Source organism: Lolium rigidum, chromosome 1, assembly GCF_022539505.1.
Source record: "Lolium rigidum isolate FL_2022 chromosome 1, APGP_CSIRO_Lrig_0.1, whole genome shotgun sequence".
Lineage (NCBI taxonomy): Eukaryota > Viridiplantae > Streptophyta > Magnoliopsida > Poales > Poaceae > Lolium > Lolium rigidum.
In genome coordinates, this window is record NC_061508.1 from 149,968,807 (window position 1) to 149,984,668 (window position 15,862).

The 15,862-nt window shown below is 42.1% G+C and overlaps 2 protein-coding genes across 3 annotated transcripts; both read left to right on the forward strand.

Annotated features, from left to right (window-relative positions):
- Positions 1-3,416: 3,416 nt before the first annotated feature.
- LOC124682568 (F-box/LRR-repeat protein At4g14103-like) lies at positions 3,417-14,332 on the forward strand. Of its 2 annotated transcripts, none has more exons than XM_047217225.1 (4): positions 3,417-4,291; positions 4,702-4,863; positions 4,947-5,100; positions 14,071-14,332. In XM_047217225.1, the coding sequence occupies exons 1-4, from the start codon at positions 3,428-3,430 to the stop codon at positions 14,106-14,108; spliced, it is 1,218 nt and encodes a 405-aa protein (XP_047073181.1). In that variant the 5' UTR covers positions 3,417-3,427; the 3' UTR covers positions 14,109-14,332. The 2 variants fall into 2 exon arrangements, with proteins under 2 accessions (XP_047073181.1, XP_047073182.1); XM_047217226.1 differs by lacking the exon at positions 14,071-14,332 and adding an exon at positions 6,309-6,377.
- On the forward strand, positions 11,219-12,546 carry LOC124682569. The gene is made up of 4 exons (XM_047217227.1): positions 11,219-11,414; positions 11,497-11,756; positions 12,157-12,318; positions 12,400-12,546. The coding sequence occupies exons 2-4, from the start codon at positions 11,553-11,555 to the stop codon at positions 12,436-12,438; spliced, it is 405 nt and encodes a 134-aa protein (XP_047073183.1). The 5' UTR covers positions 11,219-11,414; positions 11,497-11,552; the 3' UTR covers positions 12,439-12,546.
- Positions 14,333-15,862: the final 1,530 nt, after the last annotated feature.

Consider the following 15,862-nt stretch of genomic DNA (forward strand, 5'->3'; position numbering starts at 1 on the left):
TTGACCTTGGTGGTGTTGTTGCCTTAGTGGCCTTGTTACCTTAGTGGTGTTCTTGCCTTAGTGGCCTTATCGTCTTTGTGGTGTGGTGGCCTTTGTGGCGTTGTTGCCTTTGTGGTGTTGTATCCTTTGTGGCCTTGTAGCCTTAGTGGCCTTATCGTCTTTGTGGCGTGGTGGCCTTTGTGGCGTTGTGGCCTTTGTGGAGTGTGTTAGCCTTTGTGGTTTTGGAGCCGGTTGTGGCGCGTTAGTGTCTTGGTGACTTTGTTGCCGGTGTGGCGTGTTGTAGCCTCTTGTGGCCTTATGCTTGAGAGCCTCCGTGTTGTGGAGTTGCCTCAAACTTGATACTTGGAAGTTTGCCCAAGCTTGTACGGGTTCGGTGACCACCCTCAAGGGTCCCTTAGTGGATCGAGGCTTTCCCCTTGGTGGAAAGGCTCGAGGAGATACGGTGGCCCTAGTGACTCATTGGAGTGCCTTGTGCCTCCACACCGCTCCAGACGGAGACGTAGCACCCTTGGGTGTGAACTTCGGGATACATCGTCGTCTTCTCGTGCACCGGTTACTTCTCAACCCGAGCTCATTTACCTATGCGCTTTACCTTGTTATATCTATCTTGCTTGATGTGCTATACCTAGCTTGTTATCACCTTGTTGCTCGTCATGCTAGCATAGGTTGTTGGCGCTCTTAGGCAAACCCCTAGTTGGTAGGCTTTGAGCTAAACTAGTAAACACATGTGTAGTTTTATTCCGCCTAGTTTAGCTCTCAAGTAGAAGTTTTTATACACCGCCTATTCACCCTCCCCCTCTAGGCGACGTCCTAGAACATTCACATGTGTCACCAAATCTTGAAGAAAAGGTGAAGGCTGGAGTTATGTTGTGCTGGCTGAAGAAGGGCATGAAGAAGATGAAAGAGGCACTGAAGATTGGTAGAGGCAAGGACAAGGGCCAAGTTTATCATAGGAAAGGTTAAAGCATGGCATGTAGTTTGTTGCTGTTTCAGTCATGTAGTTTGTCTGAATAAGAATGTAAGGCCGTCACCGCCACTAGCCATTTCGTCGAGCAGGTGGAGGGCGCAGTGGCGGAACGAGCGACTACGTCGCAAGATGGTGGGGCAGAGCAGGTGCTCCTGGAGGCGGTGGCGGTGGAGAAGGTGTCCACGCGGGACGGTCGCGCGGCGGCGCAGGTGGTGGCGTCGCAGGTGGTGGCGGCGCAGGTGGTGCCGGCAGGGGCGCGGATGGTGGTGGGTGCAGCGGATTGGTGTGTGGCTGTGTGGCGGGAGCAGGGGTAGTTCGGTCACCTATTTGTCATTGCGCGGTCCTACCTGTAAGATCCGGCCCCACTTTCAGTAACTGCAAGAGACGGAAACGTTTGAAGCCTGTCCGTTTGGCCTCGATGGAGCAGCTGCGCCAGAAGCGGTGGCAAAACTGAGCACCATTCTACTCTAGTGGCAAAACTAAGTCATGCGCGGATAGTAGTGGCAAACCAATAATTAACCCATAAAAATATTTGTGTAACACTTCCCAGCTACGCGGGAGGTTGTTTTTTATTTGCGCGAGACGTTGCTTTCTCAAAGCTTTGAGATACGCGGCTTTCCCATGTTTACGTGAGACATGCTTCATGCATGTGTTCTGTCAAATCCGTGCTATCTAACACGGCTGCAATCAAACTGGCACACTCATTTCTTAAGGCAATTTCTATATCAGTGTTAAATAGCATATAGTCCCTCCATCCCGTTGACCTTGTTTTAGTTTTATCAAAATTTGGATATTTTTAGATGCTAAATAGTGTCTAGATACATCTAAATTTTAACAAAGTTCAGGCAAGTTTCATGGAATGGAAACATATTCTCAATTTCGGACTCATTTCACATACGTGGACACCATCAATGCTCTAAAAAAACTAATCATTGTTTCAAAAGTGTCTAATGTAACATTTTTCACTATGTATGACAATTTCCAGAAGTGCAATATTGTTTTGCATTATTTTCTAGTAATATGTATAACCTGCAAAGTGTAGCAAAATAAGTTGTAACATTTTGAATACACTAATGTAGCAAAAAGCAGCTTCAAATGCAACAAAATCCCAATTTGTTTGGAATAAAACGTGAGTAAATCGTGTCACCTTTGCAATAAAGTATAACACATTCAACATTTGTTCCCACCTCATCCAACATTACAAAATCATGTTTGCAACACTGAAAGAAGCCCTTTTTTTGGTAGCATACACTATCAAAATGCTCTTGTAAGATGTTGTGAATAATCTAATATTAAAAGCCGTGTGCATCCCTTGGATGAAGAAGTTGGGGTGATTTTCCCCATTTCGAAAAAAAACATAAATTATTGTAGCATTTTGATCGTGTCATTTCTGCACACACAAAAAAGATAGCACATCCAACATTATAGAATCATGTTTGCAACATGGAAAGAAAAACCTTTATACCATACTCGCAAGTGTCACCTCTCGTATGCCTAGATGTTATTATATAGCATTTTGCTCCTCTAGTCTCTCATGCCTCCGAAAAAGCTATGTATACAACAATGTGTGATGCTACTAGGAAATATGTGCACGGCAGCGCTACTAGGCTGGCGAGGCTATTAGGCAATATGTGCACGGTGGTGATACTACTACTACTACGCTACGCGAGTGGGCGATCCACACGGCAAGACATAAGCAACAACATCGGGCATGCGCCTAGGACCTAACGACACACGCGGAAAGGAAGGGAAAAAGGCACGCATTTGTCGTTGCCCACACGAAAAGGAAAGAAAAGGGAACGACGCATGCGCCGCTCCGCATGAGCGCGGCCTGGGGTTGAGATAAAATGTTTCCCTTAGTTATATTAGTCATGTGAATTTTTCAAAATTTAGTACATCCCAATTCCTAGAGACGACACATCGCGAGAGGAAGAAGTTGAATTGCACTAGTTTGACACCAGGCTTACTGGGGTCGACCCAGATTTTGTGTATGCACAAGTTTGACCATAGAGTCATAGACTGGACGTCTCAAGTTCAAAAGGATTTCTCAAAGAAAAGAAAAAATCCGTCGGCCACGTCTGAAACAGAAAGGAAATACTCTGGACAAGCGATAAGTATCCGACACCAATTAGACCGTTCGTCGTCGCTCTTTGAGTCCTGCGCGAACGTGAACTGTATTTCGGTCCTTTTCTTGTTTTCGGAAAGAAATTACTACCTCGATTCTCAGTTCTTCCCGATCCATCAAGTCCACCGCCGTTCCTCCGCTACCACAGCCACCGGCGACGAAGCGGGCTTGGCGGCGGCCAGGTGAGTCTACGCCGCCGCAAAGCGGTCCATCTTGTCTCTTTTCCCGATTCTCTCCACCCTTGCACATACTGATATGATTTCTTGCCCGGCAGCGTCGACGTCCGCCGCCTGTTCGGCGGAATGACTCCGACCAAGAGGGGCAAGAAAGCGCCCATGCCGGCCGGCGTCGACCGAATCGGCGCCCTTCCGGACGAGATCCTCCACCATCTCCTCTCTTTCCTGCCGGCGGAGGAGGCTGTCCGTACGTGCGTGCTCGCACGCCGCTGGCGCCACGTCTGGAAGTTCACCACAGGCCTGCGCATCGTCGAGTCCGTGGACTTCCCGAGATCTATTCAGGATGTCCGGGAATTCGTCGACTATCTGCTCATCCTGCGTGGCCACGAGCCCCTAAACACTTTCGAGGTCGAGCTCTCCGACCTCTCCCAGGACGACGCGCCCTACCTGAACCTATGGGCCCGTTTCGCTCTCCTCTGCAAAGTTCGTGAGCTCACCCTTTGTCTGTATCACACCGATTTCCTCTGCGCCAGGCTAGACGGCCTGCCCATCGTCTCTCGGAATCTCACGACACTAAACCTTCGGGGTGTAGGCCTCCAAGGGGGCTTTCTTGATTTTTCTCGCTGCCCGGCGTTGGAGGATCTCAGGATGCGCCACTGCCAGATTGATGTCGACAAGATATCGTCCCTCTCGCTGAAACGCCTGAGCATCATCTTTTGCCGCTCCGCTCTGGATCACCGGGTCACCGTTTCTGCTCCGCGCCTCGTCTCCTTTACGCTAGACAGCTTCGCGGGTAGAACCCCGCTGCTTGAAATCATGCCCATGTTAGAGTCCGCGGTCGTGGAACTTGGGCGTGCATGCACCGATTTCTGTCATAACTACAGAAGCCGGGGTTTCTGTGCTGCTAACAGTGCTCCTAGATGTGCGAATTGCCTTGCTTACAATGATGAAAGCAGCAATACCGTGCTTCTTGGAGCTATCTACAATGCTGAACATCTCCAGTTGATATCTCCATTAGGAATGGTATGGCTTTCCACCTATGTCCTAAATTTGTTTCGTTGTTTCTACTTTCTTCATCAATCATACACATTAAAACGTGCCTACAAGAAATAATTGTGGGATATTATTATTCATACTTGTTTTTTTTACATTGTGCAACTCCTTAATTTTGATGTCAACTTATTAAGAATGCAATTTTAAACAATATAGACGCGCTGGTCATGTTAGTTTATACAGCCGTCAGCTTGTTTTTAGCCAAAACTGCGCCTAACTAAATCAAGAGAAACTTGGGATACATGGCAGCTTTTGTGCTGTTTACATCCATTACATTACAGGCATCCATAGACAATGGACATACTTTCCGTATTTATGGCCACCAGTTGGGATTTCTAATGAGGATTACTCCATCCCTCTATTTGTATTTGTTATTCCAGATGATTTTTGCAAGGGATTTGAAAAGTTGCCCTACATTTAACAAGTTAAAGACTTTGTTACTCAATGGCTACTGGTGCGTGGGTCCTGACTTTGATGCACTAACTTGCATTCTCAAACACTCTCCAGTTCTAGAGAAGCTCACTCTTCAACTTGTTTCCGAGGTATATATGTCATCTGTAGATGGTTGCTGCACTGTTGAAGTTTATTGATTATTCATCTTGGTTAAATGATTGCATCTTCTCAGGAAGAAGTACATAAAGTGGAAATGAAAGGAAGCTACAGTTCAACGGCAAAACCTACTGGAATATCAGAGCACCTGAAGTTAATTTCAGTCAAGTATAATGTGGTTGATGATAGAGTTCTCCAACTTTTGAAGTTCATGTGCACATTTAACATACGTAAGTTGATTGGTAACGCCTCTCATGCTTTTAATTTTGTATATTCTTTAATTTTCCTAAATGTGTGGCAAAGAAAGTAAGTTATTGAGAAACGCATAATTTTGTATAAAAACATTATGTCAAGAGTCCCAATTAATTGATTCATGGAATCCTGCACCGCATTTGGTTAGACGGAGAAATCAAAACATTACTATAATCCATTTTGTAGAGGAGTTTGATTTTATTATGGTGAACAAACCAAGTAGGCTTTCTGATTACTTCTTGTCGAGAGCAAAATGTGTGAATTGGTTTGGTTTGAAGGCTATAATAAATGATGTGGATTCTTGCTTAGCTCCAAATTGTAATTAGTAACACATGTGTCCGAAAATGCTGATCTCCAGCCGGGTTTACTTACACCGCATACTTGAAATGCATCTTCCTCACTAGGCAAGGTACTGATTTTTTTGAGAGAAAAACATGGATGGATATCCTTGCAAAATTTGGTGAAAAAGAATATGACCATATGCATCTGTTTTTCTTTGGTATAGTTTGAATAGCAGTATCCAGTTCTTTTTCACACACACACACACACTTGATTACTAATGAATAATTGCTTACGTTTATTTATTACATGAATTCAGTCATTCCCCTTTTGATGTCATTTTATTAGATGCAGTTTCACGATAGTTCTGGTATCCCCACACTAAAGTTTTCTCTGTGATTTCCTTTTCCTCCCTTGGTTCGAGGAGACTTGAACATAACTTCTATCAATGTCTCTTGTCATTCCCTGTTTTACTTCCTTTGCTATAAAATTTCTCATGACATTTAGACCATTTGATTTCTTTTCTTTCCTTCGGAAACATTTGATTTCTTTTCTTTCAGCTGGTTGCACATTTCTGAAGTAGCTACTGTCACTGTTCCTTCTGCTTGCTCCTTTCTCCCACTAGCTGGCATCCACCCGCGCAACCACCTTGAACTGCATATTTTGACCACCAAAGAATTAGACGTGTGTGTTCTTGTTAGATAGATTAAGCTAGAAATGGTCAGGTACCATATCTATCCTATTCCTAGGAAACTACACACTTTTCAGTTCAGAAAGAGAGTACCAGCATCTGAAATTAATCTCATGAAGTCTTCCAGTATATTCACTTGATTATTAACTGATAACTATAGTTACATGCAAATGACACTACTCTTATCTCACCGTGTCATTTTGGCTTTTTTGGCAGGATTCAGTTTTGAGTGAGGGTGAAAGAATCGACTTGATGGTGGATGTGCCATCTCTCAACTACTGGAAACTCTAAGGCTTTACTGTGATGTGGCGTGGATGATGCTAGCATTTTTTCATATTTTAACTATGAACATCTTATGAGTTCCAGTAAGACCGATGGACAATTTAGGAGTCCTGGCTTTGAGCCTTAAATCATCCAATTGGGGCCTATTTTACAATATCATGTTTATTGTACATTTTCCTTGTGCTTGTAATGTGCTTAAGCACAGAACTTCTAAGGTGAACTGTTCTGTGTGATCTGGTTATTATCTATCTTGTTCCTAGCTTCCATGATTTGAAATCAGCCTATCATTTAAGCGTGTTGAACCAGAGCGAATATAGCAACATCCTGATAGTCGCATGAAACACAAAGAACATATAGAGAACAAATCATGCTCTGGATAGTTTGGTGGGTAGTTGTATCCTTGCGCGACAGAAGGATTGGAGATAATGTGGTTTTTTAAAGCCCAGTATTATTCTTTTAGTGGTGAGTAAACATTTTTATCCATTACGAGGCGACTTCATCACTTTTGAAACTCTGTGACTCAATCTTCCATAGGCCTCGACTTAGTGTGTATGTGTGTGTGTGTCTGACTAATCGCCTATTGGTGCACCAAATACGCAAAGGGCATCGGCAGCAGAGTATCCAATTGCTTGCTCTGTTACCTGTCGGATGATATTTATTTATTTATTTAAAACACATCATTAAGTAGAACTAGATAGAGACCAATATACAATAAGCACTGTAGTTATGATAAGTATTTCCATTTCCCGTGAAGCCAATTTTCCAACCTATGTGAAACGCCAAAAGTGGAAGGTAAATTAAAACCTATACTATGAGCTATAAATCCACACACAAAGTATGGCGGTGGCAAAACATGAAAGGGTGTCATATTGTCGTATCGTGTACACAAAACCCACATGTTTTACTTGTCTTCAACTTTTATTTAGTTTCTGTGAGCATTGTCCCTCCAATTACCACGAAAAATATCTAAACCTTGAGGAGTATTTTAAATTCAGAAACCGAATATTTCAGAGGTCACGAGAGAAACCATACACTGAACGTTCCAAGAAGATGCTTGGCTTTTTTGGGTTGCATATGGGGGTCGTGCAGGCTTTGAAGTGAGGAAGAGATACACCAATGTGAACAAATCTGATGGTATAGTAACATCATGCAGATATGTCTGTGCCAAGGAAGGTATTCGGAAAAAAGGAGAACGTGAATCTATTCAACAATGTTTTAGGGCTGAAACAAGAACAAAGTGTGGTGCTGAGATGACAATTACATTTCATGGCAGCTCTGGACTTTTGTAACAGATATTGATCTTGAACACAATCACCTCCTTCACTTGCCACAAACCCGCCACCTCATGGTGTCACAAAGGAAAATTTCAGAATTTCAAGCTTTTAAAATTGAAGCTACGGATGATTCTGGAATTATGCCTAAAGCTGCATATGAGCTTGCTACTCGCGGAGCTGGTGGACCATTCAATCTTGACTACACTTGCCGTGACCATAGAAATTTTATACAAACCAAGAGGCAGAGAGAATTGGCTTTTGGTCAGGCGGGTAGCATGTTAAAGTATTTCCATCAAAATTTCTGAAAATCCATCATTTCAATATGCTTTGCAGCTGGATTGTGAGGAGCATATAACAAACATTTTCTGGGCTGATGCTAAAATGATGCTAGACTATGCGCACTTTGGTGACATAGTCACATTTGAGTATTTGACACTACTTTTGGCACAAATAAGGAATATTGGCCATTTGGTGTTTTTCTTTTACTCAATCAATTTAGAGAGGCTACTATTTTTGGTGCCGCGCTGTTGTTTGACGAAACATTTGCCTCATTTGAATGACTCTTCCACACTTTTCTAGCTGCACATAATGGAAGGCAACCTAAAACAATTTATACCGATCAAGATGCTGAAATGGGAAAAGCTGTAGAGGCTGTCTTCACGGAATCATACCATAGACTATGTATGTTCCACATAATGCAAAATGATGTCAAACATCTATCACCAATCAAGGGTGAAGAGAAAGATGAGGACGAACGAAAAGATGGTGGTGAAGAGAAAGATGAAGATAAAGAACCACATATTCTTGAAGTATATTGGACAAGCAAGGAAGGAATGTCATAGAAAATCCAAAGCCATGCTTCGGTACAAGGAACTATCTCATAAATTTCATACTATGGCACATAAAGTCGCCTCCTCAACGAAATGTTGTTTGTTGCTAGAAAATGCACTTGATTCCGTTGGTCCAAAGTTGGAGGAAAAACTAAATGCACCGACTAGTTCTATGAAGGAACCAAGTAGCGACAAGGAAAATGCTGACCCAAATGTGCAACCAATGGATGAGTTGCTAAGAGCTGCATGGCTGAAGAAAAAAAGTTTAATCAAAAAAATTGAAGAGAAAGAAAACTTGGCTTGATAAGTTGTGTAAGGGCAAGCGGTGGGCAACTAAACCTTCCGTTTCAACCAAAAAAGGAGAAAAGGTATGTTCTAATGTTAACATGAATAAAAAATGTTGTCATCTATTAATAAACTAGCTAGTTAAACTTTTATTGGCAGCAACACAAGAATAAAGATGATGTAAAACCTCAAGTAGAAGTGAGGGATGATGGCTAGAAGAAAGAAGCCAATGTGGAGAGTGAAAACTACAATGCAATCGAGAGTCCTTCTACTTGTGTTGATGATAGTATTTACGGTGGAAATCTGTACTAGTGTCTAGATGTTGGTTACACGGTACTTCCGGAGCTAACTGTAGTCTTTTGGGTATATTTTTTTGGGGTTAATTATAGTATTTTGAGGCCAAGCACAACCGGGGAGGCCTAAATGTATTTTGAGGGGCTAACAATTATCGTTTCATCAGTATTACTTGTTGCCACCGAATTTGAATGATATGGTACAGCCAAATGAAGTGTTTGTGATGTGAACTCTATAATGCTTTCTTGGTTTTACTTGTAGATGGATTTTCCATTGTTACAGTTGCATGATGCTAACTGTTGGTGAAAATTCGAACTTGCCAGAAAAATTCTAAAAAAAAATCGAGTAAACCAAACCTATTGAGTTATGTATTCTGGGAAAATTTCAATGAATTTTGACATATAGTTTGTGAACTGAGTGCATTTCAAGTTCTGTCCTAAAATTTGAACTCAAAATTCGAACTTTCCAGAATTTTTTTTTTAAAATCCAGCAAATCACATCTACTGAGTTATGAATTATAGGAAAATTTCAAAAATTTCGACATATGGTTTGTGAATAAACGTAATCTGAAGTTTCAGACTGACATGTACTGGCAATTGAAATTGGCTAGTCTGTAGTCAGTTTGCTTTTGGTCTCTTCAGATCGTTGGATCTGCAATAGGTGGCTGAGATTGGGACTAAGTCTCCCAGTGACTTATGAGTAACACATCACTGAAGCTGAGTCCTCTGCTTGCCCTCCAACTCCATCCTTCTAAAAGAAAAACTCCATCCTCTCTTTTTTTTAGATAAAAGGTACACAGGTGCCCGACTTTGAATTAACAAAGCCCGTAACGGCCAGAGTGTAACAGAATGCTGGAGAAACAGCTTACAGGCAACGAATACATCAAGAAAAAGAAGAGAAAATGAAGAACAGCTTGAGCATCGATGCCATTGTCCAGCCAAGAAGTCCCGCTGCAGAAGTGGAAGTTGGTGAAGAAGACCGCCATTGAGGAACTCACGCCGACGTCAAACTGAAGCAGGGCAAGCAAAGTCACACAGCCATCCGTTTCCACCTCCGAAGAAAGCACCCTGCTTTCTCGCCCCGGATCGAGGGGCGCCGCACCTGTCAGGAGGTAGAGCAGCTCACCCTGAGCACGGAGGGACGATCGTAGACCTGCTGCCGGAGAAGAGGACTCTGAGCACTACCGCCTCGCCATGCCATCACCCACGAACAACACCACCAACCGCAGCACCAATCATTGCACACCAGACATAAGCTATCAGGGGCAGACAAAGAAGATGCAGTGAAGATTAGCGCCGGAGCTACCCAGCTGACCAAGACCAGCTGCAGCACCACCACTCTTGAGAAGCAACCGCTACCAACTGCTTACCATCCACCGCCAAACTTATCCACCAACCTCGCTATCTCAAGGCGACGCCTCCAACAAGGAAACGACGCCGGAGCGCCGCCGCCGCCCAAGCCGAAGCTTTTGGTTTTCACCAGAGAATAGGGAGGTTAGGGAGGAAGGGGATGTACCTAGATATCGCCTTCAAGAAGGAGAACGGCGCCGACAGCGTCGTCGACATCGTGGCCGCCACAGTCGGCCAAGGGTTTCCCCCGGTACAGAACCCCTCCTCCCTAACCTGGCCACCTGAACAAAATCCAGCGCCGAGGAGGTGAGACAAGCAGCGCAGGAAGGAGCAGCCATCCTCTCTTCCTCTGCCTCCTGCGAGGAGCGGACTTGCCTGCAGCCAGGTGAGTCTATCTCGTTCTTGCCCCCCGCAGCCTCGACATCCACCGCCTGTTTGACGGAAATCCTCCGAACAAAGAGGGCAAGGAAGCACCCGAGGCGAGTCCCGTCGACCGACCGCATCGGCGCCCTCCCGGACGATATCCTCCACCATCTCCTCTCCTTCCTCCCGGCGCACGAGGCCGTGCGTACGTGCGTGCTCGCGCGGTGCTGGCGGCACCTCTGGAAGTTCACCACAGGCCTACGCATCGTCAACATCGAGGGCGACGACGGATGCCACGGATCTGTCCAGGAGCTTCGAAAATTCGTGGACCATCTGCTGAACCTGCGTGGGCACACGCAGGGGGGCCTCAACACTTTCGAGATCAACTTCTCCAGCTTCTCCCAAGACGACGTGCCCTATGTGAACCGGTGGACCCGTTTCGCTGTGCTCTGCAGAGTTCGTGCGCTCACCCTTCATCTCCATTATCGTCACCTCCTCTGCTTAGATGGCATGCCTCTCGTCTCTCGGGATCTCAGGACATTGGACCTGCTGGGTGTAAGCCTCCGAGGGACCTTTCTTGATTTCTCTGGCTGTCAAGCGTTGGAGGATCTCAAGATGGACAGTTGCCAGATTGATGTTGACAAGGTATCGTCCCTTTCCCTCAAATGTTTGAGCATCGATGGCTGTCGTTCCGATCTGGATCATCGAGTCCGCGTTTCTGTTCCAGGTCTCATCTCTCTTACACTAGGTCGCTTTGAGTGGGGCACTCCTTTGTTTGAAACCATGCCACTGTTAGAAATTGCAAATGTGGAACTTGGGCGTTCTTGCTGCGGTGTCTGTCATCTTCTCTACAAAGCGGATATTTTTGGTGGTGACTGTCCTAGTTGTGTGTCTTGTCTTGCTTACGAAGATGGAAGCAGCGATACCATGCTTCCTGGGGCTATCTATAATGCTAAGCATCTCGAGTTGATATTTCCATTAGGAATGGTATGGTTTTGCAGCTCTTTCCTGAACACATATTCTTTTTTAGCATCTACTTAATTTTTTCTTGATGTATTTGTACGTACCATTGGACATTCTGTTTGGATCTACTTTGTGCGTCAAACCCATTATACCAGGCTTGTGCATATGAGTTTGGGATATTGCAAAAAATTAGAAGTTATATTGTGCAAATCCTTGATTTTGATGTCAAGTTATCAAGCATGGAAGATTTAAGAATAATATAGACGTGCTGGTCATGTTACTTTTTACCGCTGTCAGCTTGTTTAGCCAAAACTGGGATATGCCTGACTAAACAAAGAACAATGGACATATTTTCCGTATTTATGGCCACCAACTGGGGTTTCTAATGAGAATTACTCCATCCTTCTGTTTGTATTTATTCCAGGTGATTTTTGCAAGTGATTTGAAAAGTTGCCCTACATTTAAGAATTTAAAGACTTTATTACTCAGTGACTACTGGTGCGCGGGTCCTGATTATGCTGCACTGACTTGCATTCTCAAACACTCCCCAGTTCTAGAGAAGCTCACTCTTCAGCTTGTTTCCCAGGTATATCATGAATAGATAATTGCTGCGCTGTTGAAGTTTGTATTCATTATTCATCTTGGCTAAATGATTCCGTCTTCCCAGGGACAAGAACATCAAGTGGATATTAAAAGAGAGCTATAGTTCAATGGAGAGATCTATTGAAATATCGAAACACATAAAGTTAGTTTGTGTCAAGTATAATGTGGTGGATGATAGAGTTCTCCAACTTTTGAAGTTCCTGTGCAAATTTAACATACTTAAGTTGACTGGCAGCTTTGAAATTTTCTATACTTTTCTGAAATTTACCTGAATGTGTGGTAAAAAATTAAGTAATTGAGAAAATCTTAATTGTTCAGAAAACCAATGTGTTAAGAGTCCCAATTACTACATACTTGATAACATGGAATCCTGCACCTTATTTGGTTAAGCGCAGAAATGAAAACATCACTATAATCCATTTTGTATAGGAGTTTAAATTTAATTGGTGAACAAACCATCTAGGCTTGTTGATTACTTCTTGTCGAAAACAAAATGTGTGTAAATGATGGGGATTCTTGCTTAGCCCCCAGTGACAATGCTGATCTCCACCTGGGTTTATTACTTTATTTACACCCTATATGTGAATTGCTTTTTTTTCTCACTAGACAAATTAGTGATATATTTTGAGAGAAAAAAAATTGGTGGATATCATGCTATAACAATTAGACTTGCAAAATTTGCTGGAAAAGAATATGATCCTGTTTTTCTTTGGTATAGTTGAATAGCATACTATTTAGTATCCAAGATGCATTAAATGTATTTTTTTTGTACATGACTCAGACGGTCATATTTTTGCACCACATGCTGCAGGCGTAAATATTAGAATGTGATGCATTTTAACACTCATATAATAAAACAACTCAATTTTTAAATACATTTTAAATATAGGTGTGAATGCAATAGAAGTAGATTTCTTTACATGAATGTCTTCATTTAATAGTTCTAAGTGGTAACACAACTTTTTGACTTTTCATGGGTTGGTGTTAGTCACTTACATGTCTCAGAGGCTCATTAGATATGGGAAGTTCATTCCTCTTTTTTAGTATATCCGAGGTCGGCCAGGCCAGAAACACGCCTGAAATGAATGAATGATATTTTTAGAAAATAAATGAATGGCGCAATTGTCCATCATATATATCTTCTTCACACTTGGATTACTAGTGAATAATTGCTGACATTTGTTCATTATCAATTCAGTCATGCCCATTTATTTGTCATTTTATATACATGTAGCTTCATAAGTAGGTTCTCTGGCATCCCCCTCCTAAAGTTGTCTTTTATTTCCTTTTCATCTATTGGTATGGGGAGACTTGAACATAACACTTATCAGTGTTTGATATCATTCCTTATTTTACTTGCTTTGCTGTGAATATGATACATCCTGTTGTCACAGGTTTAGAGCGTTGTGCTCATGTATCCTGCACTATTTGATCTCTTTTTATTCCTGTGGGAACATTTGATTTCTTTTCTTTATGTTAGCTCCCTTTACCCTCTAGTTGGCCTCCACCCGCACAACAACCTTTCGTCACCTGTTTTGATATAGAATTTCTGCACTGTTGCCACCAAGCAGTTTATATGTGTTGCGTTCGTCAGATTAAGCTAGAAACTATGAGGTGTCATATCTAGCCTAGGAAACTACAGTTTCGGGTTCCAGTACTTTCGCTTAATTGTCAACTGAGAACTGTTGTTAAACAATGATCACACTACCCTTAGCGTGATTTTTTGTTTTTGCAGGATTCAGTTTTGAGCAAGGGCGGGAGAATCCAACTTGATGACGGTGGATGTGCCATCTCTCAGCTACATTTTTTTTTCAAGAATACATCTCTCAACTACTTGAAACTGGCTATATTATGATGTATTGATGTGACGATGTTGTCATATTTTAACCATGGACATCTTATGTGAGATTCAGCAAGACCGATGGGCATTGAGTACAGGCTTTGAGCCTTAGATCATCCAGTTAGGCCAATTTTATAATATCATGTCTATTGAACTATTCACGCATTCTGCTTAATGTGCTTCGGCGCAGAACTTGTAATGTGAATTGTTCTGTGGGATCTGATTAAAATCCTTTTTTTTTCTGAGGTTCCATGATTGGGTCATTCCAGTGAATGGAATACTGAGAATTAAAGCAACATTCATACAGTCAGCATGAAACACGAAGAACAACGAAATACTGAGCAATTAAAGCAACATTCAGATAGTCAGCATGAAGCACAAAGAACGTGTAAAAAACCAAGCATTGGCTTTAAGGATGAAAACAAAGTGGAAATCAGACGGAACTGAGTGGTGTCACGTTTATTTTCATTTTTTCTGTTTTCATATTCTTTTACCGGAGCAGTCACGTTTATTTTATTTTTTTGTTTTCATATTCTTTTACCGAAGCAGAAACGAATGCAGAAACCCAGAAACAAAAAATAGAAGCAGGTATTGTTGAAAACATATACTGACCCAATATAGTGAGCGATGAAGACGTTCGCCGCAACTTAAAAAACCCTTAATCATGGGAAAAAATTCTCAAACTTTCAAGGAAAAAAAAACATTTTTTTTCCCTAATTCTAGCATAGTGCTCAGTTTACAAGGAAATAAGGGAAATGTCAAACCATGAAAGCTTCATTAAATGCATGAAAGGATAACATGATCATGGATTTTGGGAAAAGACACTTTAAAAGTTTAAGGTCATGTAATGGATCTGTTAGATTGAGCCATACGTATCACCCCTAAAACAAAAATTCCATATAAGCCAATAATGGAAAACCAGTTTCCCCTTCCTTTCCCCCAAAAACGTTGTTCGGTTTTTGTTTTGTTTTCATTTTCACCAAAAAGGTTCCGTTTCTGTTTTGCACAATTCTATTTTCGTATCTTCACTCCGTTTTCGCTTTTTCGTGGAAAGGTCAGAAACTTTCCTCTCCATTTTCATCTTTAGTTGGGTCGATAGTTTGGAGGGTGGTTGTATCCACCAAGATTAAACTTCAGATTTAAGATCATGTGTCTTTCATAAAAGCAGGATATTCTTTCAATGGGAGGTGAACAATCTATAGATAGAACACTCTGATCATGGAATTTTGTCAAAAAGCTAGCAACTTTAGAGAAATTGCGGAGGTTTTTCAACATTTTTTTCTTCAGAAATGACTAAAAGGTGATTTTGTAAGAATGGACCTCATGATTCCAAGGGAATTAGCATAGGCCCCTTTCAACAAACAAAATTTGCAAAAGAATGACCTTGCAATTCTAGGGAAACTATCGAGAGGTCCCTTTTCAAACAAAACATGATTTTGCAAAATAGACCTTGTAGTTTCACGGGAATTTCTAAGAGGCCCCTTTGAACATGAATTTTTTTGACCATCGTATACGATGTAAAGCAATGTTGAATAGGTTTTCCGAAATTTGAATTTTTTATTTTGAAGCTTGAACGGAATATTCATGAAACTTTGTACAAAATATGTAATTATGTTTCAGTAAGTTTACTTCAGTTTCATGATAACAGGATGTTTCTTATGGATGCCACTGCAGTGGTTTTCTTAGA

Excerpts from the sequence above, each read along its gene's own strand:
- LOC124682568 (XM_047217225.1), top strand. The coding sequence starts at position 3,428 with ATGCCGGCCGGCGTCGACCGAATCGGCGCCCTTCCGGACGAGATCCTC. Across the intron at positions 4,292-4,701 it reads TGATATCTCCATTAGGAATG|ATGATTTTTGCAAGGGATTT; the intron begins GTATGGCTTTCC and ends TTGTTATTCCAG. Across the intron at positions 5,101-14,070 it reads CATGTGCACATTTAACATAC|GATTCAGTTTTGAGCAAGGG; the intron begins GTAAGTTGATTG and ends TTGTTTTTGCAG.
- LOC124682569 (XM_047217227.1), top strand. The coding sequence starts at position 11,553 with ATGCCACTGTTAGAAATTGCAAATGTGGAACTTGGGCGTTCTTGCTGC. Across the intron at positions 11,757-12,156 it reads TGATATTTCCATTAGGAATG|GTGATTTTTGCAAGTGATTT; the intron begins GTATGGTTTTGC and ends TATTTATTCCAG. Across the intron at positions 12,319-12,399 it reads CTCTTCAGCTTGTTTCCCAG|GGACAAGAACATCAAGTGGA; the intron begins GTATATCATGAA and ends CCGTCTTCCCAG.